General features: G+C 56.1%; 2 protein-coding genes across 11 annotated transcripts; both read right to left on the reverse strand.

Moving 5' to 3' along the window:
• Nucleotides 1–320: 320 nt before the first annotated feature.
• ZNF358 (zinc finger protein 358) lies at nucleotides 321–5,037 on the reverse strand. 8 transcript variants are annotated; one of them, XM_047828879.1, is made up of 3 exons: nucleotides 4,130–4,151; nucleotides 2,347–2,452; nucleotides 321–2,103 (listed from the first exon to the last, which is right to left on the reverse strand). In XM_047828879.1, the coding sequence occupies exons 2-3, from the start codon at nucleotides 2,417–2,419 to the stop codon at nucleotides 398–400; spliced, it is 1,779 nt and encodes a 592-aa protein (XP_047684835.1). In that variant the 5' UTR covers nucleotides 2,420–2,452; nucleotides 4,130–4,151; the 3' UTR covers nucleotides 321–397. The 8 variants fall into 8 exon arrangements, with proteins under 8 accessions (XP_047684835.1, XP_047684845.1, XP_047684852.1 ...); XM_047828889.1 differs by lacking the exon at nucleotides 4,130–4,151 and adding an exon at nucleotides 3,249–3,933; XM_047828896.1 differs by lacking the exon at nucleotides 4,130–4,151 and adding an exon at nucleotides 3,011–3,241.
• Nucleotides 5,038–10,684: 5,647 nt separating this feature from the next.
• On the reverse strand, nucleotides 10,685–17,305 carry TEX45 (testis expressed 45). 3 transcript variants are annotated; one of them, XM_047829021.1, is made up of 9 exons: nucleotides 16,694–17,305; nucleotides 14,435–15,020; nucleotides 13,308–13,414; nucleotides 13,119–13,219; nucleotides 12,756–12,868; nucleotides 12,565–12,674; nucleotides 12,009–12,213; nucleotides 11,416–11,501; nucleotides 10,685–10,912 (listed from the first exon to the last, which is right to left on the reverse strand). In XM_047829021.1, exons 1-9 carry the CDS (start codon nucleotides 16,706–16,708, stop codon nucleotides 10,685–10,687), a joined length of 1,551 nt encoding a protein of 516 aa, XP_047684977.1. In that variant the 5' UTR covers nucleotides 16,709–17,305. The 3 variants fall into 3 exon arrangements, with proteins under 3 accessions (XP_047684977.1, XP_047684973.1, XP_047684979.1); XM_047829017.1 differs by having other exon boundaries at nucleotides 16,557–17,305; XM_047829023.1 differs by lacking the exon at nucleotides 16,694–17,305 and adding an exon at nucleotides 15,439–15,485.
• Between the last annotated feature and the right edge of the window lie 3,648 nt (nucleotides 17,306–20,953).

Raw genomic sequence — 20,953 nt, forward strand, 5'->3', positions numbered from 1 at the left:
CAGCCTTCTAGACTGTCAACATGCCAGAAATTCCACCACTCAGAGAAAAGCCAGAGGGAAGGGATCCTGTTCAGACCACCCGCCAAGGAAGTCTGCCCTTGACTAGGGTGGCTAGGGTGCTCTTGGGGAGCAGAGTGGTAACTATGGTGGGCCAGTGTGAGACCTTGTGGGGGAACGGGGAAGCCTGGAGGATTAGGGGCAGGGAGCCAGGACATTGGGGTTCCAGCTATGGCTGGCACGGGCCACACCCTCCCCCATCTCCCGAGGAAAGGGCTGTGCCTTAGTGGAAAAAGAGAAACAGGCAAACCACAACACAGAGCCAGGAGGCAGTGCGAGGATTTTACTAAACTGCACGACACACAACTTCCCCAGGCCCCCGGGAGCATCGGCGTCCACTTCAGCCGTCGGGCCCCAGCAGCGCCCCTTGTTCCCGCACCCACTCAGGACTCTCGCCAGTAGGGAGGGCTGGGCTGACAGTGTCATGGGTGGGGGAGCAGGGTTCGGGATGAGACTCGGGGTTGGAGTCGGAGCTGGGGCCAGATCCGTGGTCAGGGCTGGCCACAAGGTCGGGATCTGCGTCGTGACCAGGCTTAGGGTCAGAAGCTTTGATAGAATCAGGGGTGGGGGTAGATTCGGAGCCAGAGACAGCTTTGGGGCTGGGATTAGGGAGGGAGCCCGGCTCGGAGCCAGGGTCAGAGCCAAGGCCAGAGCTGGGGCCAGGGCTGAGGCCCAGGCCGGAGCCGAGAACAGACACAGCATCGGGCCCCAGGAGGGAGACCTGCCCGGGCCGCAGCATCGAAGCAGGACTGAGGCCCAGGCCTGCGGCGGCCGCCGCGGCAGCGGCAGCCGCCGCGGCGGCGCCCTCGTGCACGCGCTTGTGCTTGGTGAGGCTGGAAGCCTGGCCGAAGGCCTTGCCGCAGAGCTGGCAGCGGTAGGGGCGCTCTCCGGAATGCACGTGCAGGTGCTGCAGCAGCGCGGAGCTCTGCCCGAAGGCCTTGGAGCAGTGGGGGCAGGCGTAGGGCCGCTCGCCCGTGTGGATGCGCAGGTGGTGCTGCAGGTTGGAGCTCTGGCCGAACGCCTTGCCGCAGTGGGGACAGCGGTACGGGCGCTCCGCCGTGTGCGTGCGCTGGTGCTGCAGCAGCGCCGAGCTCTGGCCGAAGGCTTTGCCGCACTGCGGGCACGGGTACGGCCGCTCGCCCGTGTGCGTGCGCAGGTGCTTCAGCAGCGCGGAGCCCTGCCCGAAGCCCTTGGCGCACACGGGGCACTTGTGCGGCCGCGGGCCGCCGTGCGTGCGCAGGTGCTGCGCCAGCAGCGAGCCGTGCCCGAAGGCCTTGCCGCACACGGGGCAGTGGTGCGGCTTCTCGCCGCTGTGGCTGCTGCGGTGCTTCAGCAGCGTGGAGCGCCAGCCGAAGGCCTTGCCGCAGGCGGCGCACTGGTAGGGCCGCGCGCCCGTGTGGATGCCCCGGTGCTGGGCCAGCGTGGCGCCGTGGCTGAACGACTTGCCGCAGTCGGGGCAGCGGTAGGGCTTCTCGCCGCTGTGGGTGCGGCGGTGCTGGCTCAGCCCCGAGCTGCGGCGGAAGGCTCGCCCGCAATCGGGGCAGGAGAAGGGCCGGGGAGGGCTGGCAGGAGCAGGAAGCACCGCGGGGCTGGCGGCCAGGACCTCGGGAGCGGCAGTGAGGCTAGATGAGAGGGGGTCCAGGTCTGGGGCTTCGGTGGGGCTGAGGGTGTCGCTGTTGGGGTCAAGAACCAGGGGGACAGGGCCGATGACGTCTGGATCCAGGTCGAAACTTGAGGACATGGGGTCGAGATCTTGGGGATCCGAGTCACGGGTCCCCGAGACGGAGCTCGGAGCTTCAGCATCGGGGTCCAGATCCTCAGAGACGGGCTCCAGATCTTCATAGCTGGGGTCCACATCTTCGGAGACAGTGTTGAGGTCTTCTGGGTCGGGCTCTGGGTCCAGCTCTTCGGGGTTGGGGTCCAGGTCCTCGGAGTCAGAGTCAAGCTCGTCATAAGCGGGCCTTGGGCCTTTGTGGCCTGGGTTCCTGACCAGGACCGAGCGCCGCATCCCTGGTGTGGAAATGCTGGCTGCTTCTAGGGCCGGATCTGCAGGGGTGAGGACAGAGGGTGGGTGGAGGTAGGTGCTGGAGAACAGGGGGTCTCTCTTGGAGTCTGGGCAGGGAAGTGAGAGGGGGCCGTGCCCCACAACCCATCGCTGCACACACACATGGATCCTTCTCTTGCCTCAGACTGCGGGGAGACTTGTGGCAAGCTCCAGACAGGGCAGGGAGAAGAGGGACCCTGGTGGGACATGGGGGTGGGGCGGGGCTTCCCTTCTCAGCACCACACCTGGATGGAAGTCATGAGACCCGGCACTAGAGGTCTCCAGTACCCAGTTCCAGGGCTCTGCCCCTCTCTGCATCTTGGGCTCCTCCTCCCGTGGGAAGCTTGGCTCCTGTGGAGGAGAGAGAATCCAGGCTTCCTACCCCCTTGGCTGGGGTCCCCTCACGGGAAAGAGGGATAAGTCCCTGGGTTCCTGTGCTTGCTCGTAGTACACGGCCTGAATCCCAGTTCCATCACTGGGGAGGGCATATTTGGGGTTTCCCCTGAAACCTCGGGCTTGCCTCGTAGAGAGGAGCATTGTGAGCTCTGAAGCTTGGATGTGGGGGGTGAGTGGGGGGCAAAAAGCATCTGGTACTCATCTTGGGTCACTGGGGGAGGGCAGAGGCACCTCTGGCTTGCTTGCTGGGGAAGAGACGACCTGAGTGCCAGACCTCACAGTTCCGGGGTGGGAGTAACGGTCAAGACCCTTGTGTACCTGAATGCCAAGTTCCTAAAGCTAGAGAGGGTGGGGGAAATGCTGTAGGACCCAGTGGGATGCAGGGAGACCCATGGACCCCATAGCCAGGAGAGCAGGGACAGGTGTTGGTATACCTGTCTGCCCAGCTGGATAGAAATCCTGAATTCTAACCCCTAGCGGAGGGGGGGGGGGGGGGAGGCGCAAAAATAATACCTGGGGCTCCTCTTAGGTTACTGGGGGGGGGGGCGGTCTTGGGTCATCTCCTAGAAAAGGGGAATTCCTGAGTAACTGAGCCAATGGCTGAGATATGGTGACGGGTGTCAGGACCCTTTTATCCTCTCCTGGAGAAAAGATCCTGAATTCCATCCAGCCCCATGCCTGGTGGTTGGGAACAAGGTCTAGAAACAATAGCTGGGACCCCTTCTGGGGAGCACAGGGAGCTCAGGATTACCTGATGGGGAGGCGGTCTGGAGCTACCCACTCCATGGGTGGGGGTTGGGGAGCAAACGACAAATAGATCTGATCCTGGAGGGAGAGGGACATCCTAGCCACAACCCCACAGCTGGAAGTGGCTAAGCAAGAGGGTGGAGTTCTTAGATCACCTCCTGAACCCAGACACCACATTTGGGGGGGGGGGCGGACAATGCCTGGGTCCCCTTCTGGGTTCCTGGGGGGCAGGGGGACCTTTAGATTGCCTCCTGAGGAAGGGCCCTCCCAAATTCCCATCTCTTAGCTGGAAGGGGGGGGGGCGGGCATTCTGAGTTCCTGGGGGGGGGGGCAGGTGGACCCCTGGATGACCTCCTGCGAAGGGGCTTCCAGAACTCTGGCCCCCAAGACTGGAGAGTAGGGGGAACAATAACGGGGTTCCAGAGGGTCAGAGGGAACCCCTGGATCCTTCTCTTGAGGAAGGGCCTCCTGAACTCCCGACCTCAGGCTGGAGGGTGGGGAGAACAATACTTAGACGTCCTCCACGGTTCCTGGGATGGAGGGGGTCTGGATCGCCTCCAGGGGAAGGGGAGTCCTGAGCTCCCGACCCCACAGCTGAGGGTGCCCACCCCCCCCCCCCATACCTCCTGATTTCAGGCGCCCAGCTCCGGCTGGGCCCTCCCCCGGGGACGCGGCGGCCGAAAGGGCGCGCTAGGCCCGCGGGCCGCGGGGACCCCCTCCCCTCACGCCCGCGACCCCGCTCTCCCAGGCGGGGCGGGCGGCGCGCGCGAGCGGAGGTTGGGGGGGAGGCGGACAGAGGTCGCCCCGGGCCGCGCCCCGCGCCCGCCCCCGCCCCGGCCGCGACCCCGGCCCCCGCCCGCCCGGCCCGCTCGCGGGGACACTCACCCGGCGCCCCTCGCCCCTGCCCGGCCCGCCGCGCCCCCGGGGCCCGCAGGAAGCCCCCCGCCCGCCAGCCCCGCCGGCGGCCCCCTCGGCCCAGCGGCCCCGCCAGGCGCTCCCGGGGAGCGAGAGGGGCCGGCCGAGGGCCGCAGCGGGAGCTGCTGGGACTTGTAGTTCGCCCGCGCCCGCCGCGGCCGTCGCCATCGCTGCCCCCGCCCCCCGGGCCAGCCTTTGTCCCGGCCCGGCCGCCCCGGCCGCGCGACCGCGCCTTTGTCTGCGCCGCGCCCTCCCGCGCTGCCCTCGCCCCGGCCCGGCCCGGCCCCGCGTCTCAGCCTCTCCGGGTCCCTCTCTGCCCTCGCCTGCCTCGGCCCCCGTGTCTGTCTCTCGCCTGTCTCTCTTTCCATCCCTGCTCCCCTCTCCGCGCCTAGCTCTGTTCCTTTCTGTGTCTCTGTCCCTCTCCTCCTGCGTCTCTCTGTTCCAATCTCTTTGCCTCCGTTCCTGCCACTTTTTTCTGCCTCTGCCCCTCCGTCTCTCTTTCTGTCCTCCTCTGTCTCTGTCTCTGCCTCCTGCCCATGTGTCTGACTCTATCTTTGTCCAAAAGGCACCAAACCTTGTTTCCCTGGCCGACTGGCACTGCACAGAAACACAGCCAAGGCTCGGAGAAGCCCTGCAATTTACGAAGTTGTTAATCTTTGCCCAGCCCAGCGTCCCCCTTTAAGATTCTGCCAGGAAAAGGGCTGGGAACGCTGTCCCTGAGTGTTTTCCTCCTACCCGGCTGATGGGTCACTCACTGCTGTCACTGGTGTGGACTCCCTGTGTCTGATGCCCACTGGAGTGACGATGATCTCTGGAGAAGCCTAGGCCAGAGCTGGGAAGGACTCTGGGCAGACTTTACCTGGAGACACAGATCCCCGGGAAGAGGGAGTGAAAAACAGCCCCGGCAGCTGGCAGCTGGGCCGTGATGTTCTTCACTGAACATAAACAACAGTCACAGAATATAAACAATGATCACACAAGGCCGCTCTGTGACCATGTCTGAACCAAGCCAGAGACAAGGACACGCTGCAACCACAAAAATGAATACACACCCTCCTCTCCCGACCAACGCAAGTGACTGCTGCTTCTTACCAACGAGAGCCCCGCGTCCATTCTTCCACTGCTAGATAAAAATCATCAAAATACCCAGGCACCAATCCGCTCCCTGCTAGCACCAACTTAGACTTGGCCTCTACCGTCTTCAGCTGTCTTTAAAACTACCCAGCACATGCCTGCATCCCATAAGATGCCCTCCTGTCCCACAACACCCTCTTATGGAGGCACCCCATGGTTCCTATTATGTGATCTTTCCCACTGGAGCAAGCTAAAAAAAAAAAATTTTTTTTTTTTTTTTGATGACAGGTGTATTTCTGATGGTCGTTGGCCGGTTAATTTTGGCACCACCTACCCTTGAAGACAACCTCAAGTACGTCAGGCCTCCAGGAGTCTTCTCTCTCCTGTTGTGAACCTTCTAGATCTGTGCTGACCTTATGGTTTGAAACCTGCTCTCCACGTTTCTGCGGGAAAGCCCACAAGAAGATCTGAGAGGTTTGAGACTGAAATTGGATTATGTCACTGGTTTCCTCACCCCGTCGCCTCCCGGAAGATCCCATAACAAATAATACTTGTTTTTTTGTTTGTTTGTTTTATTTTTGAGACAGAGAGAGACAGAGCATGAATGGGGGAGGGGCAGAGAGAGAGGGAGACACAGAATTGGAAGCAGGCTCCAGGCTCTGAGCCATCAGCCCAGAGCCCGACGCGGGGCTCGAACTCACGGACCGCGAGATCGTGACCTGAGCTGAAGTCGGACGCTCAACCAACTGAGCCACCCAGGCGCCCCAACAAATAATACTTGTAATGACAGCTGTTGTTTCTGTCTGCTAAGTACCTCAGTCAGAACCTTGCTTTCTCTTTGTGGATCCTTCCCCACTACTCCAGTCTAACACAGCCCCCCTCCCCTGCCCCAGTAATATTCTATCTAAGCTTACCAATCAGACAACTCCATCCCCTGGCCACAATAAGTAGGTCTGAGGACATGACATTGGAAGGTCTCATTCTTTCTCTGGGATCGTCAGCTGTATGTAGGACCTCATCTTACCCTCAGCCACCTTGTGCAGTTGTCTGGAAGAACAGTCTGCAGACTGAAGCCAGTCTACACCAGGATGTACAGGTGAAAGTCGGAGAGACAGTTCTGGCAATATTGGTTGAGCTCCTGGATAGAGCCATACCTGAAGCCAGACGCCCTGATCCTTTCCATTACCACGAGCCAACAAATTTCCCAGACAGTTGGGATAGTTTTGTCCCTCGAATCCCTATTCTGTCCCTTGAATCCATGATAGTCTTAACTTATTTAGAATTAGTACCTGGAAAGGGAAGGATATTGAGGGAAATGACTTCAAACGTGGGATTGGCTGAGCAACGTTGAGGTAGAGGGCCGGGGCCACCGCGTACACATACGTATTCACTTTAAAGTGAAGGGCACTCCCTAGATTTACACAGTGCACAATCTGCCCTGAGAAGAGCCTTCCTCGAGAAACGAGAAATCTGTTATGTGGAAGAAAAATAGCTTCTTAAAACCCTGCCTATTTTATCTCGGGACTCTAAACACGCGTCTCTTGAGACTGTGGTTTGAGGGTCTTTGGAGAAAAACATGGAGGATGTTGAAATACGTGAGAGCCTTCATAAGGTCTTCAGAAAGGTCTCCTTCGACAGACACAAGGTGCCTCTGTGGACTTCTTGAAGGAGAGACTAGCGTCTGCTTGATTTTGTGATTGCCAGAGCTGAATTCTCTGCCCCAAACTGGAAGAGGAAGTTAGTAATGAGGTGGGAGATAAGATTGGGACTCTCTCGGAGAACCAGGGCGCATTAGATGCCTCAGGCTACTCTCTAACACCGAACACTCCCAGTCTATAAACGTACAATTATTCTCCGTTGGGAGGAGCCTATTAGCTGATTTTCCACCCTCCGGATTGTAACCTGGAGCAAAATAGATGCTAAGGGGATGGCAGGCACAGGTCTGTTGCTAGGAAACAAGGTCCAGAAAGGTTGGTCTCCGGGCTCAAAGATCCTGGTGAGCTTTGGGGAACCAAATCACCCAGGGGTGGGCTAGTGGACCGGCCATCCAATCATAGCATTCTATCCCTCTGGGCACAGTGACTGGCTCACGGCTAGGCATGTGACTCAAATGCGCCAATCAGCGTGTCCCTTAAGTTCCACTAAGAGAAGTAGGGGGCAAGACCCCTCCCTCTTTCTTTGAGGCTTTAATCAAAAGGATTTGGGTTATAGCATCTTTTTATAGCGTCCTTGGAACCCAATGGTTCCAAGCCACCACTTGCAGGGATGCAGGACTGAGAACTGGCGAGGGAGAACAGTCCTGATAGTCACGTGAGACCTAATTCCACATTTTATTTCTAAGTTGTGAAAAACAAAATTCAACCAAAGAAATTTGAACATCTAATTGGTTTTATTAAATGACTCATGAATGGGGCAGCATCCCTTGTAAAGCGTAGGGGGGCATTATGAGGAATTGCGCAAAATAGAAGGTATTTCTAGGGAGGAGGGCAGGGCAAGAAAGTTATAAGCAAAAGAAAAAGGGTTGTCCCAGGCAAAGTCACTTTCCCTTAGGGGAAGGCAGTGGATCTTATTGGGTAGATTACCTCATTACCTTCCGTTGGGGGATGGGGAAGGCCTCTGTGACAGATGACCTTATTGGTGCATATCAGAAAATTACTGATAGGGGGCGCCTGGGTGGCTCAGTCGGTTAAGCTGAGTCATGAGTAGGTCAGCTCAAGTCATGATCTCATGGTTGCTGAGTTCGAGCCCCACGTCAGGCTCTGTGCTGACAGCTCAGAGCCTGGAATCTGCTTCGGATTCTGTCTCTCTCTCCCTCTCTCTGCCCCTCCCCTGTTCACACGCTCTCTCTCAAAAATAGACATTTTAAAAATCTATAAAAAAAGAAAATTACTGATCGATAGATTAAAATTTACATTTCTGGAGGAGGTTGAAACTGCAATTAGGTCAGGTATTAAGCCCCGGTTTGGTGCTTTAGCCTGGCCCCAGTAACACTGTTTGGAGCCTGTGGCTTTCTTTTTAGCAACCTCAGTAAAATCCCTTTCTTCTTCAACTGGAGCAAGCTGGGTTTCTGTCACTTGCAACAAAAATGACCTAAGACGTTAAAAAACTATGGGCACCTGTGCAGCTGCAACCTGGTCTAAGAATGGTACGTGCACATTTCGTGTCAACCTTGTACCCATTCTAGGAAGGAAGAATTAAGTGCCATCCCACTTTACAAATGAAGTGAGGATCAGAGCACACCATCACTTGCCCAAGGACAGACAGGCAGGTAAGTGGCTGGTCTGAATTCTGCTGCTCGGTGATGAAATGTTTTTCTTTAAAAATTAATCTGTTCTCAAAAAAAAAAAATTAATCTGTTCTCCCAGGTGCAATCCTATGTTATTCATCTTATTTTATCAGCCTTTTGGGTTTCTGTAGTTAATATGAAATGCCTGTTTTGGTGGTGGGAAGGGGTGAGTGGAATACAGGAAGAGTAGCCATAAATCCATAAAATACATCCCAAATCATGATGAAGTATCTTTCTGCACTGAAAATATTTCTAGTGGAGTTCTCATTCTTTCCCAGCAACCCATCCCAGGGCTAGTCAATTCCATTGTTAGAAAATGCTTCAATTTGTGCAGAAATCTGCCTCCTTGTAACTCCTACCCATTATGTTTCATCTGGTGTCTGGGTTGTTGCTTCAAACCACTTCTAGAACCAGGTGGGAACACAAGTAATCCTGCAACCAGAGCTACATGAAAAGGAATACCAAAGTAAGCTTTCTCAGCTTCCTGGCAGGCAAGGCAAAAAGGAATAGCCTTTTTGTTAAGAGTAGTCAAAAAAAAAAAAAAAAAAAGAAAAACCAGTAGTCTTCTCAACAAACAGACCAGCTTCATCAGGAGAGCCTGATTTTGTCCTGGGGATCTTTGTAGGCTGGGTTTATTGCAGTGGTTGTCAACCAAGACAACTCTTCCCCCGAGGGGACATTTGGCAATGCCCGGAGATATTTTCGGTTGTCACAACTGGCTGGGGTAGAGGGAGAATGCTGCTGGCCCTTAGCGGGTAGAGGTCAGGGATGATGCTAAACATCCTACGATGCACAAGAGGGCCTCTAACAATAAAAAATTATCCCATCCAAAATGTCAATAGTACTGGGTTTGAGAAATCCCGGTTCATCAGGAGGTAATTCACAAATGTGTCATGTACATCTTTAGTGAAAGCAAGAAGAGGTGTTTTGCAGCTCGCATACCCTTGCATGGCTAATATGAGTGCAGCCAAAAGAGCCATCTTATTCTGTACGACCCAAAGCTGGACTCCTGCCCTTCCTGTGTAAATGACAACCTGGCCTCACAGGATTGCTGCCCATGGGGAGAGGGCTCCTGGTTGGGCTTGAGGTTGGCTCTCAGTGGCTTGATGGATGGGAGGCCTTGGTCTTTGAAGGTCTGACTATGGAGTCAGGGAGCCATGTTCATTCCCCAAAACCAGACTGGCAGCAGCCCACTGAAGCAGGCCCTGGGCATGGCCACCAACGCCCATTTTTTTTTTTCCAGACAGAGCAATCTCACCACACCAGAGACCTTCAAGATGGGGGCGCTGTCCAAGGTACCATTTGTTGACCTGCTTGTCAAGCCCTGTCAAGGACTGGCTTCAGGGCTCCACCCCAGCCTCCTCCTTTCCACCCTCTTCATTTTGTCCCTGGCTGGACATCTACCCCCTTGAACTTGATCATATCCTGATGGTTTTCGTTCGTTTGTCCCCGGACCCAGCTCTGACCTGGGGGCCAATTGCCCAGCCAGCCAGGACATTGTGGGTGAACCATAATGGAGAAAATTGCTGGGCCACTCTCAGCTTCTCCACCCCTTCATTGTCCCTCCTCTGGGCCCCACCCAGCCTCTCAACGATTGAAATCTCCTTCCCATACTCTCATCTTCCTCTTTCCTCGTCACCTTCATGCTCAGAAGGGAAGTGCTCTCCCTCCTTGACCCTCAGTCACACGCATGGACACGTGTGCACATTTCTCATTTATAACATTCTAACGAGAGGACTGCCCTGCATCTCCGCATTACAGATGAGCAAACAGATGAGGCTCACAGGGATGAAGTGACCTGCCCAAGACTACTATCCAGGATAGAAGAGTTAAGATTTGGAGCCTGTCCATTCAGCCCTGGGAGCCTAGGTTCTCAACACTTCACCTCAGTGCCCGGTTCAACATTGACTCCACTCTCTCCACATCATTCAGATTTGGTGGTGCACCTGACACCTTACACTGAGTCCAACTGCCAAGCCCTTGTACAAGCTAGAGTGGCCTCCCTGCCCAGAGTGGGGTGACCTGAAGGGCCCATGGAAGTGTGTGTTAAGGTTTTTGGGGGTTTTTTTGATGGAGTCACTCTCTCCTGTACAGTCTCCATCCCACCAAGCATCATCTTTCATGGCTGACTGATGAGGAGGGGTGAGATGTTGCCAAGGCAGTGTTTATTGCTGGCTAGGGCATGGATAAGTAGGGGGCTGGGGGGTCTGAGGGTCTACCTTCCCAGCCCCACAGACCCACTGGCGGGGGGAGCCCAGAGGCACATGGCTGTCCTGGAGGTTGGCCGATCTCAGCACCGCTGGGCCTTGGAACTTGAAGGCAAACTCATCCTCGTATTGGGTTGAGAAGAAGCGCTGTCCACCCAGCGGGGGCTCAATGTGGTTATACTTGCACTGTGGAGTCAGGGCGGGGAGCCTGGCAGGACAGCCTGAAGGGTGGTTGACCTACCTGGCCCACCCCGTGGTCCCCATATGACCCTGGGAGCAGCAAAGGCTGATGATTGGACTCTGAGGAGGTAGGCAAAAGGTGTCCCAGTTTGGGCTGCCCCAGGAGCTGGGTGGGAAGCTGGAGAGAAACCGGGGGACCCCTGGAATGACCCCAGGGCTGTGGTGACCTTAGGCAACTCTGAGCTACCCCTCAGCTGAGGGTATACCTGTGGCTGGTGATATAAAGATGTCCTTGAGCTGACCCTGAAATGACCCTGGAGATGAGCTAGGGATGACCTTGAGGCTGGAGTGACATTAAGATGACCCTGTGCCTGGGGTCACCGTAGAGTGACCCTGAACGAACTTGACACTAATTCTGGGCCTGAGTTCACGGCGTTATCATCCTGGGACAAAACTACACTGCTTTGGGGGGTTACCGGTCAGGGAGATACCCCTTCCTCCTCCCTCACCCTCTGTAGCATCTCGTCAGTCACGGAGGCGGGAGCTGTTCTATGCGGCTTCAGCATCTTCTGGTTCATGGTCAAAAAATCTGTTTCTGTAGATTTGGGTGGGGGTAGTTGAGCTGAGGGGCTGAGGGAGGAGGGGCAGGGCCCTGGGGCAGGAACGGGTGAGATTAAGCACGGAGTAGGAGTTCAGGCGAAGCCTGAGCCCAAGGTGAAGTTAGAGCGAAGGAAGGACTAGGAGGCGGGGAGAAGGGAGGAGCCAGGTGCGGGGCAAACAGAGTTGTTGCGGGGGAGGGGGGGCAGGAAGGGTAGTCTAGTTGGTCAGGGGGCGGAGCCAGAGTCCGACTGAAGAGCAGGGGTCAGGGTTCAGGTGAGGGCAGATATGGGGAGGGGCGGGACTATGGTCATGCAGGGGGCGGTGCCATGGCGGAGGTGGGGTGGGGGGAGGGGGCAGAATCAGATCCTCGACGGAACGAGGTTGTGGGGGGGGGGCAGAGTTGGGATCAGGGTTCAAGAGGTGGAATCTAGCTCCTCAGAAGGCGGAGCTAGAATGGGGCGGTGGGCGGGGCGAGAACGGCGGGGGCGGGGTTAGAGCTCACCGCCGGTGCCCTGGGGCAGGTTGCTAGGCAGCAAGTGGAGAGTGGGCGCTCTCTGCGGCTTCTGGATGGTGCCCGGGGAGCAGTAGTCTGTGCCAGTGGAGGTCTGGAAGAACTGTCCGAGCAGCGAGGACTCCCCTAGGCCCACGTGACTCTGCAGTTTCTCGTGAGGCAGGTGGCAGCTGGGTGGCTTGTTCACGGGCAGTGGCTGTAGGACCACATGGCATCTGGGAAGCTCCCAAATGTGCGGGGTGTCCCAGAACTCGGGCGGGAGAGAAGAGGTGAGCGCTATACGACCTTGGACAGCTCACACCCTCCTTGGGCCCCACGTGCTGGTGCTGGGAGTTGGCGTTGTATCTCATTTTGCAGACAGAGCCACTGAGGCTGGGAGTGGTTAACTGACTTAACCTTAGATCCCGCAGATAGATCCAGGAGATCCCCCCCCCCCAACACACGTCGAGCGCACTCTCACCTCAAGGCCTCTGCACTTGCTATCCGTACTGTCTAGGGAACCCTTGTCCCTGATGAGCCCTGTGGCCTTCTCCCCCTTCCTGCTGACCTGGCCATGGAAGAAGTGCACGGAGGTGGTGAGGCTGCCCGGGCCGGGGCACCGATTTCCTTCCAGGATGTGCGATGCCGGAGTCTGGTCATGGTGAAGAACAAAACGTTCTGCCAGTGACATAATAGGTGCTGAGCCAACCTGGGAGGCTGCTGCGGAAGCAGGGGGCAGGGTGGGCAGCAGACTCCCACCTGGCTCTCGGGGGTAGAAGTGTTCAGCCTCGGTGGTCCTGTCACGGAAGAGCCCATCTCCAGGACGAATATTCACATAGTGGATGTGGGCCGAGGCCTGGGCCTTGTCATACCTGCAGGTAAGGGGGGATCCGCTCTATGATCAGATAGATCTGAGCTGGGCCCTTGCAACTCCCAGGAAATGGGAGAGGGGCAGGCTTCCCAAAGGCCAGGCTGTGGGGTGCTACTGGTGGGAGATCTGGGCAATAGTGGGCCTTGCTTGGAGGTGAGGGGCACCCACAGTACTGGCTCGAGAGCCTCAGGTGGTACACTCCACCTGTCGCTGAGAGGCCTTTGCTCCATCCTGATGGAAGGCCACAGTACCTGTCTGGGGGCAGACCCTGGGGCCCGTAGGCTTGTTTCTGTTCGGAGCACACGGGCCCATAGCCAATCTTGGAGTCTCCCAGCTCCACACTGGAGGAGGCCTGTGGGTGGACACAGGTGGGAAGAGGGCGGCACCACCCAGCCCCCATCACTGCCCTCCCCAGCAGCACCAGCCCCACCTCGATTTACCCTCTTACACATCGAGGCAGGTGGGCCTGGCAGGGCCTGAAACTGTCTCTGGTAGGAGGTCCCATCGTCATGTCTCCTGTGGTCCCACTGGAGTGCGTTGTTGCCCCCTGAGGAGGAGCAAGAGGAGAGAGAGAACAACATTGGTTCCACGCAGCCTCAGGCCCACTGGGGTTCGATTCCTTGCCTGGAAAGGGGAGGTGGGCAGTCCTGACTAGCCCCCCCTGAGGGCTGTTGTGGAAAAACAGCCAAAATAATACAAATAATGGTAGCAAGAATAGCTACCAACATACCTGACCAGAGCCAGGAATCTAGGCTAAGTGCTTCAAACCTCATTTGAGAGTTAGTAATATTCTCCCCACTCTACAGCCTTCCGGGGGCTCAGAGAAATCAAGTCACTTGCCAGAAGTCACGAAATTCAAAACCGGAACTGAGTCAAATCCAGATCTGACAATCCCTGACTCCAACTTGGAGGGACTCTTGCCTAGTGATGTCCACCGGCAGGTCCCCGAGTCACAGAATTGGAAAATCACACAAATGACAGCTAGTCTTTTTTGAGCGCCCACTCTACGCCAGGTGCCTCATGCACTCTGGCCTCTTCTGCTTCACCAGCTCCTATGAAGTGGGGCGCTGTTGTTGCACCCATTTTGCAGAGGAGGAAAATCGAGACTTGGAGATGTCACCTTGCTCAGACTCACATAACTACCATGGTGGCGGGCCTGGGATGTGTGTGTGTGTGGGGGGGGCACTTAGCAGATTTGTCCAAACCACCATTCATGCCTTCTGCCCAGGGCACAGCCCCTCAAAAAAATTCAGGAGCAATGCCATTCAGTGAATGTAGAAACTGAGGCTCAGGGAAGTTCTAGGTTTTCTCAGGCTCGGCACTATTGACATTTGGGGCCCCGTAATTCTTTACTAAGGCCAGCTGTTCCGTGCACGGTAGGATATATTCAGCAGCATCCCTGGCCTCCATGCATTCCCTGCTAGGACTACCCCCTTCCGCGGGTCGTGACGACCAAAACGATCTCCAGACTTTGCCAAATGTCCCCCGGGAGAGGGCGCGGAATCCCCGCGGGCCTGGAGAACCTAGGGGGTGGCAAATCGCGCGTGGGGCGCGTGGGCGCGCTCACCGAAGTGGCTGCAGGGCGCGCGGGGCCGCGGGCACGCGTCGTGGGGCGGGAAAAGCGCCCGGTAGGTGGTGGGCGGGATGCGCAGCTTGGCTCGGTCGCCGGGAGGCACCGAGTCGCGGTCGAAGATGAGGCGCGCGCCGCGGATCTGCTCTCTGGCGCGCGCCGGCAGCTCCGGCCAGCCAAAGTCCGCGCGCGCGGTGGAGAGGCCGGTACGGGAGCGCGCGGGCGCGTACACGCGCAAGTTGGTGGCCGGCGTGGCGAGGGTGCGCTCCCGCGTCCCCGACGGCGCGGACGGCTGCGGCGCCGGGGGCGCGAACGCGCAGTGCGCCTCCGACTGGAGCTCCGCGCCTGCGGCGCGCGTGTCCTGTCGGAAGAAGGACCTGACGGGCTGCTCCTGGCACGACAGCGCGCGGGTGACGCCCGGGTAGGCCGGGAAGTCCCGGTGCGACGTGGGTTGCATGGCGTCCACGTGCAGCCGCGGATCCGGCCCTAGTGCAAAGTGCGAGGCCTTGAGGAAGTCCAGCCGGGACATCGGGCATGGCAGGAGGGCGACCGCGGCCATCGCCATCGGGGGACAAGGCGCCACCTGTGAGAGGGCGGAGATCATGAGACTGAGCAAGTGCCCGCCTGAGGACAAAGCTGCTTTTACTCCTTCCTGTGCGCCAGGCACTGGGCATTGGGGGTGGGGCTGAGGACTTCCTAAACAAACAGGCTCGGGGCGCCTGGGTGGCTCAGTCTGTTGGGCATCCGACTTCGGCTCAGGTCATGATCTTGCCGTTGGTGGGTTTGAGCCATGTGTCCGGCTCTGTGCTGACAGTTTGGAGCCTGGAGCCTGCTTGGGATTCTGTGTCTCCCTCTCTTTCTGCCCCTCCCCTGCTCATACTCTGTCTGTCTGTCTCTCTCTCTCTGAATAAAAACTAAACAAACAAAACAGGCCTAGCCCCTGTGCCTGCCCCCAGGGAAAGTAGAGAGCATAGAGATAAAAGCATTCGTTGGGCACTTACCGTGTGCCAGGCCCTGTTCTAGGTCTTGGCAGGGGGAACATCAGGTCACAAAACAGACCAAGAGCCAGTGCTCTTGTGGAGGTGACAATGGGGGTGACAGACAATGCTGAAAAAATATAACACTACAAATTGCGGCGGTGTTAGCAGGAGCTGAGTGCTGTGCCTAAAAGCATCACACAGCACAGGAGGGCGGTGGTGAGGGGACGAGGCTGCGGTTTTAAATGGGATGGTGTCCCTGAGATGACAGTTGAGAAAGACCTGGGAAATGTGGGAGAGGAGCGTATGGGGGCGGGGGGGAGTAACATTCCAGGCGGAAGGAACAGCAGGTGCCAAGGCCAGTGCAGGGTGGGCCACAAGAAGGACTGCAGAATCAAGCGCTGCAGTCTAGTCTCTTTGATACCGGAGCCCCTTCTCCTCACCCTCCGGTAGTGGTCAAGGCCAGGGCCCTCCCCTCCGTATGTGGGATCTTCCGTCTCTGCTCAGTCCTGGCCACAGTCTCTGCCACTACCCCCCCCCCCCCCCCCCACCGTGGGTCTTCCTGCCCTCTGCAATTGTCCTGGGTGCTGATTGTTCTCCCGGATCTCTTCCTATCCTGAAACTCTCAGAGGCATAGACGTGTCTCTCCACTTCTCTGACTTCCAGCTCCAGGCTCCTGGCCCCCCATTTAGCTGACCGGGACATTCTTGCCTTTGCTCTGAGCAGGGGAGTCTCCCCGACCCTGCTCCCAGCCCCTCTGACAGCAGTCCTGGTGGGGGCGGGGGGTACCGCAGGCTCACCCCCCGCCCAGACCGAGTCAGCTCAAAACTGGTCATGTCGACCTCTTTAGGAAACAGGGCCCATGGGGCGCCTGGCCGGCTCAGTCAGTTAAGCAACCGACTTCGGCTCAGGTCATGATCTCACGGGCTCGGGGCTGACAGCCCAGAGCCCGGAGCCCGCTTTGGATTCTGTCTCCCTCTCTCTCTCTGCCCCTCCTCTGCTCACGCTCTGTCTCTCCCTCTCTCAAAAATAAATAAACATTAAAAACAACAATAAAAAATATTTAGTAAACAGGGGCCAAGCATTTTAACCAAACCACAGATGTTCAGAGTCTCCGTTTGCTTCTTTGATCATTTTGGCACCTGAAATAGTTGAGAGCTGAGAAGTTTCCAATAGTCTACGGAGAATCTAACAATTGAAATCAAGGTCGCCTCGGAATAAGCAATCGGGTTCCTGTGAGCTTCAGTTTCCACATCAGGGATGAGCATGTGGGACGTACCTCAAGGGGTGGCATGGGGACTAATGAGTCTTAGGAAATGCCCTTGGCCACCGGCCTGACCCTCTGGACTCCCTGTGTCCCCGGTCTCCCAGAAGATGCTCATACGTTCCTTCCGAGGCTGTGTCCCCGCGTGGTCCAGTTCTGCCCATTGTGACCAAAGAGCTTCCCTCACCCAGCGTTGTCACAATGGTCCCCAGCCACTCTGAGGGCAGCTGGGAAGAAGAACGGGAGTGAGGCCAGAGGATCCTGCCTCCGGAGAGCTCAAGAGAGCTAGGCAAGTGACTTGACTTCTCGAAGCCTCAGTTTTGCCATCTGGAAAATGGGGCTTCAGAAAGCAGCAGTGAGGATTGGAGGCAGTATGTTCATTATTATCACTTTCCAGAATTTTCCTGCTTGCCTGCTTCTCAGCACTCCCCACGCAGGACGAGCCAACGTCTTCGGTCATTGAGTCACTGCACCGCTTAATGTCACTCCAGGGCTCGCAGACCTCCGAGGTGCCCTTAGGGACACCAGTGCCCCCCCAGCCCAAAGACCGTCAGGAACACACCCGAGGCTGACCAAATCCAAGCTTGTTACTTGTGACCGCGAGCGAGAGCACACCCTCCGGGGAGCTGTGGGTATGAGCTGAGACGGGCTTGTCTTCACCTGGGCTTGTGTCCCTGCTTCTGGGAGGTTCGAGGCAACGGGGGTTCGCGTTGCAGGTTTTTACTGCTGGGAGGTTTGGCTTTCTTTGTTGAGATGACCTGACAAATGAAAATAACATACAAAACAATAGGAAAGAGGGAAATGGGGAGTCAGGGTCTCATGGGGACGGAGGTTCGGTTTGGGCAGCTGAAAAGTTCTGAAAGAGGACAGTGAGGACGGTCTCATGACAGTGTGAATGTGCTTAATGCCACTGCGCAGAACATCTAAAAATGGTTAAGATGCTCGATTTTATGTCATGTGTATTTTACCACAATGAATAACATTTAAAAATTAAAAAAAAATTTTTTTAATGTTTATTTTGAGAGAGAGAGAGGCAGAGTGCGAGTGGGGGAGGGGCAGAGAGAGGGAGACACAGCATCCGAAGCAGGCTCCAGGCTCCGAACTGTCGGCACAGAGCCCAATGCGGGGCTTGAACCCACAAACCGTGCGATCATGACCTGAGCTGAAGTCGGACGCTCAACCGAGTGAGCCACCCAGATGCCCCTCAATATAAAACATTTTTTAAATGGAAAAACAATTTCTTAAAAAAACAAACAAAGCAGATGAAGGGGCGCCTGGGTGTTTCAGTCCGTTGAGCATCTGACTTTGGATTTCAGCTCAGGGCATGATCTCACAGCTGGTGAGTTTGAGCCCTGCATCGGCTCTGCCCTGACAGGGCAGAGCCTGCTTGAAATTCTGTCTCCCTCTCTCTCAGCCCCTCTCCCTCCGCCTGCTCTCTCTCTCTCTCAAAAAATAAATTAAAAATAAAATGAAATATGGGGCGCCTGGGTGGCGCAGTCGGTTAAGCGTCCGACTTCAGCCAGGTCACGATCTCGCGGTCCGGGAGTTCGAGCCCCGCATCAGGCTCTGGGCTGATGGCTCAGAGCCTGGAGCCTGTTTCCGATTCTGTGTCTCCCTCTCTCTCTGCCCCTCCCCCGTTCATGCTCTGTCTCTCTCTGTCCCAAAAATAAATAAACATTGAAAAAAAAATTAAAAAAAAATAAAATGAAATAAATGTATAAATATATTTATATAAATATGTAAATTTATACAAACATGTAAATTTATATACATATAAATAAATATATGTAAACATAAATTTGTTTATATAAATAAATAAAGTTCATGACCCCGAATCAGCTACTAAATAGGCTCTTTCCTTCCTCCTTCCTTCTTTCTCTTTCTCCCTCTCCCCCCACCTCTCTTCTGGAGATATAGTTGACATATAACATTGCCTATGTTTGAGACACACCATATTGATTTGATACATTTATAATGCAATATGATTGTCAATGTAACATTAGGTAATACCTCCCCAGGACTTATTCCCTGAGTGGGTTTCTTCTCACTAAATTGAAGCAAATTGTTGCATTGTCCTCTGGGGTGAGGCCCCATCACCGGCTCCCCCGCCCGGAGGGTAGGGCGTTGGGCACCTGCCAGGCTGATGCAAATACAGTTTCCGCCTCCTCCTTCTGTCTGCTGGGAAAAGGAGGAGGTGGATCCTGGATGCTGTCAGAAAGCAGGGGGGGAGAGATAATTCTGTTGTTGAGGATCTTAGTTTTTCCGCAGAAAGTCTCGGGAAAGAACAGCAGCGCTCAGACTCTCCAGGAAGAGCGAACGCCTGGTTGTTGCTGTGGTTTGGACAATGCTCATGTTTTGCCTGCCTTCAGCTTGTTTTGTCTCGTCCCACCACGGTCACGGAATGGCCTTGTCCAACGCCCGCGTTCTGTGAAATTATTTATGTCTCGCAGGAGCGCACCAGGGCCTAGCTGGGGCTGCCCGGCCAGCTCCTAGCGACCACAAGGCCAGCTGTGAATGCCAGTCTAGCTCCCTTCCCTCTCTCAAAGGTCAAGCTCGGCCCTAACTGATGGTGGAGGACGCTGGGAGGGTTGGCCAGGGCCCGAAAGACTCTCTGTTGTGTGCTTGGGGCCTGGCATGGGGCCGGCCACCCAGCAGGCACTCGGAGAAACGCACTGTGCTGTCACGAAGCAGTCAGGGACAGCTTGCGCTCAAGAGAAGGGACGTAACCACTCATTCAGCAGCAGGCTCTATAGCCCAAGATCCTCGTCCCTCTGCAGGCTTTGGGCTTGGCTTGGCTTTTGTCTGCAGCAGGAACAGTGTCCAGAGTTTTAAGCAAGGAGGGCTGTGGTCAGATGTGGGGGTTAAAGAGTGTCCTGAGATGTTGTCGGGGAAGGCAGATCGGGGGAGGCGGGGCTTGGGGTCCAGAGAGAAGGAGGGCTGCCTATGGAGGGGGCCGTGGGCCGGGAGGAAGTGATACTTTGGTGACTGTTGGGACGTGGGAGGGATGTGTGGGGGGAGAAAGAGGAGACAGTGATGACCGGTCTGTGACTGGGTGGCTCAGTGGCTGGCGGGGGAGCCCTGAGATGGGGACACGGAGAGCAAGACGTTAGGGGATGATGCTACAGTCGGTCTGGGACTTGCTGAGCGTGGGGATGGGGGTTGTGGGATGAGTAGGGACATTGTCCATGGGGCAGGTGGGAACAGGATCAGGTCAGGATTAAAGAGGCATGAGGAGGGGGGCGCCTGGGTGGCTCAGTCGGTTAAGCATCTGACTTCGGCTCAGGTCACCATCTCACGGTTTGTGAGTTCAAGCCCCACATCGGGCTCTGTGCTGATGGCTCAGAGCCTGGAGCCTTCTTCGAATTCTCTGTCTCCTCCTCTCTCTGCCCCTCCCCCACTTGTGCTCTGTCTCTCAAAAAATTAAAAAAATTATTATTTTTTTAATTTTTTTTTTCAACGTTTATTTTTTTTGGGACAGAGAGAGACAGAGCATGAACGGGGGAGGGGCAGAGAGAGAGGGAGACACAGAATCGGAAACAGGCTCCGGGCTCTGAGCCATCAGCCCAGAGCCCAACCCGGGGCTCGAACTCCCGGACCGCGAGATCGTGACCTGGCTGAAGTCGGACGCTTAACTGACTGCGCCACCCAGGCGCCCCAAAAATTATTTTTAAAAATAAAAAAAAAAAAGAGTCACAAGGGAGAGGTGGCCAGGGAACTCGTGGGAGTGGACAAGGTTTCCCGGGATAGTGTGGATGGAACACACACAGAGCTTTGGGCAGGGAGCTGAGCCCTGCAAGCTATGGCACTTATTCAGAACCTATTTTGTGCCAGGCTGTGGGGACGTAGCTGTGACCAAGAGAAATCAAATTTCTCACACTCTTTTGAGGCACAAATAACTAGACAGCCAGACAAAGACACAATATAGTTATGTTAGATAGTACTACAAGCTAAGGAGAAAAATAAGGCATCAGGACATGTGGGTGGGAAGTGCCCAGGACGGTGTGAGGGGAGGTCCCATGAGAAGACAGATGATGTTCTAGTAAACACGAGGAAGAGGTGAGGGAGGGATCCATGTGGGAATCTGGAGGGAGAGCATTCCAGGCAGAGGGCACACCAATGCAAAGGCCCTGGGGCAGGAGTGCACTGTAACTTCAAGGATCAGGAGGAAGGCAAAACCGCCAAAATGTGGAAATAACCCGAGTGTCTGTCGATGGCTGAACAGACACACAAAATGTGGTCAGTCCATACAGTGGAATAGTACTCAGCCACGGAAGG

Source organism: Prionailurus viverrinus, chromosome A2 (genome assembly GCF_022837055.1).
Source record: "Prionailurus viverrinus isolate Anna chromosome A2, UM_Priviv_1.0, whole genome shotgun sequence".
NCBI classification, from domain to species: Eukaryota; Metazoa; Chordata; class Mammalia; order Carnivora; family Felidae; genus Prionailurus; species Prionailurus viverrinus.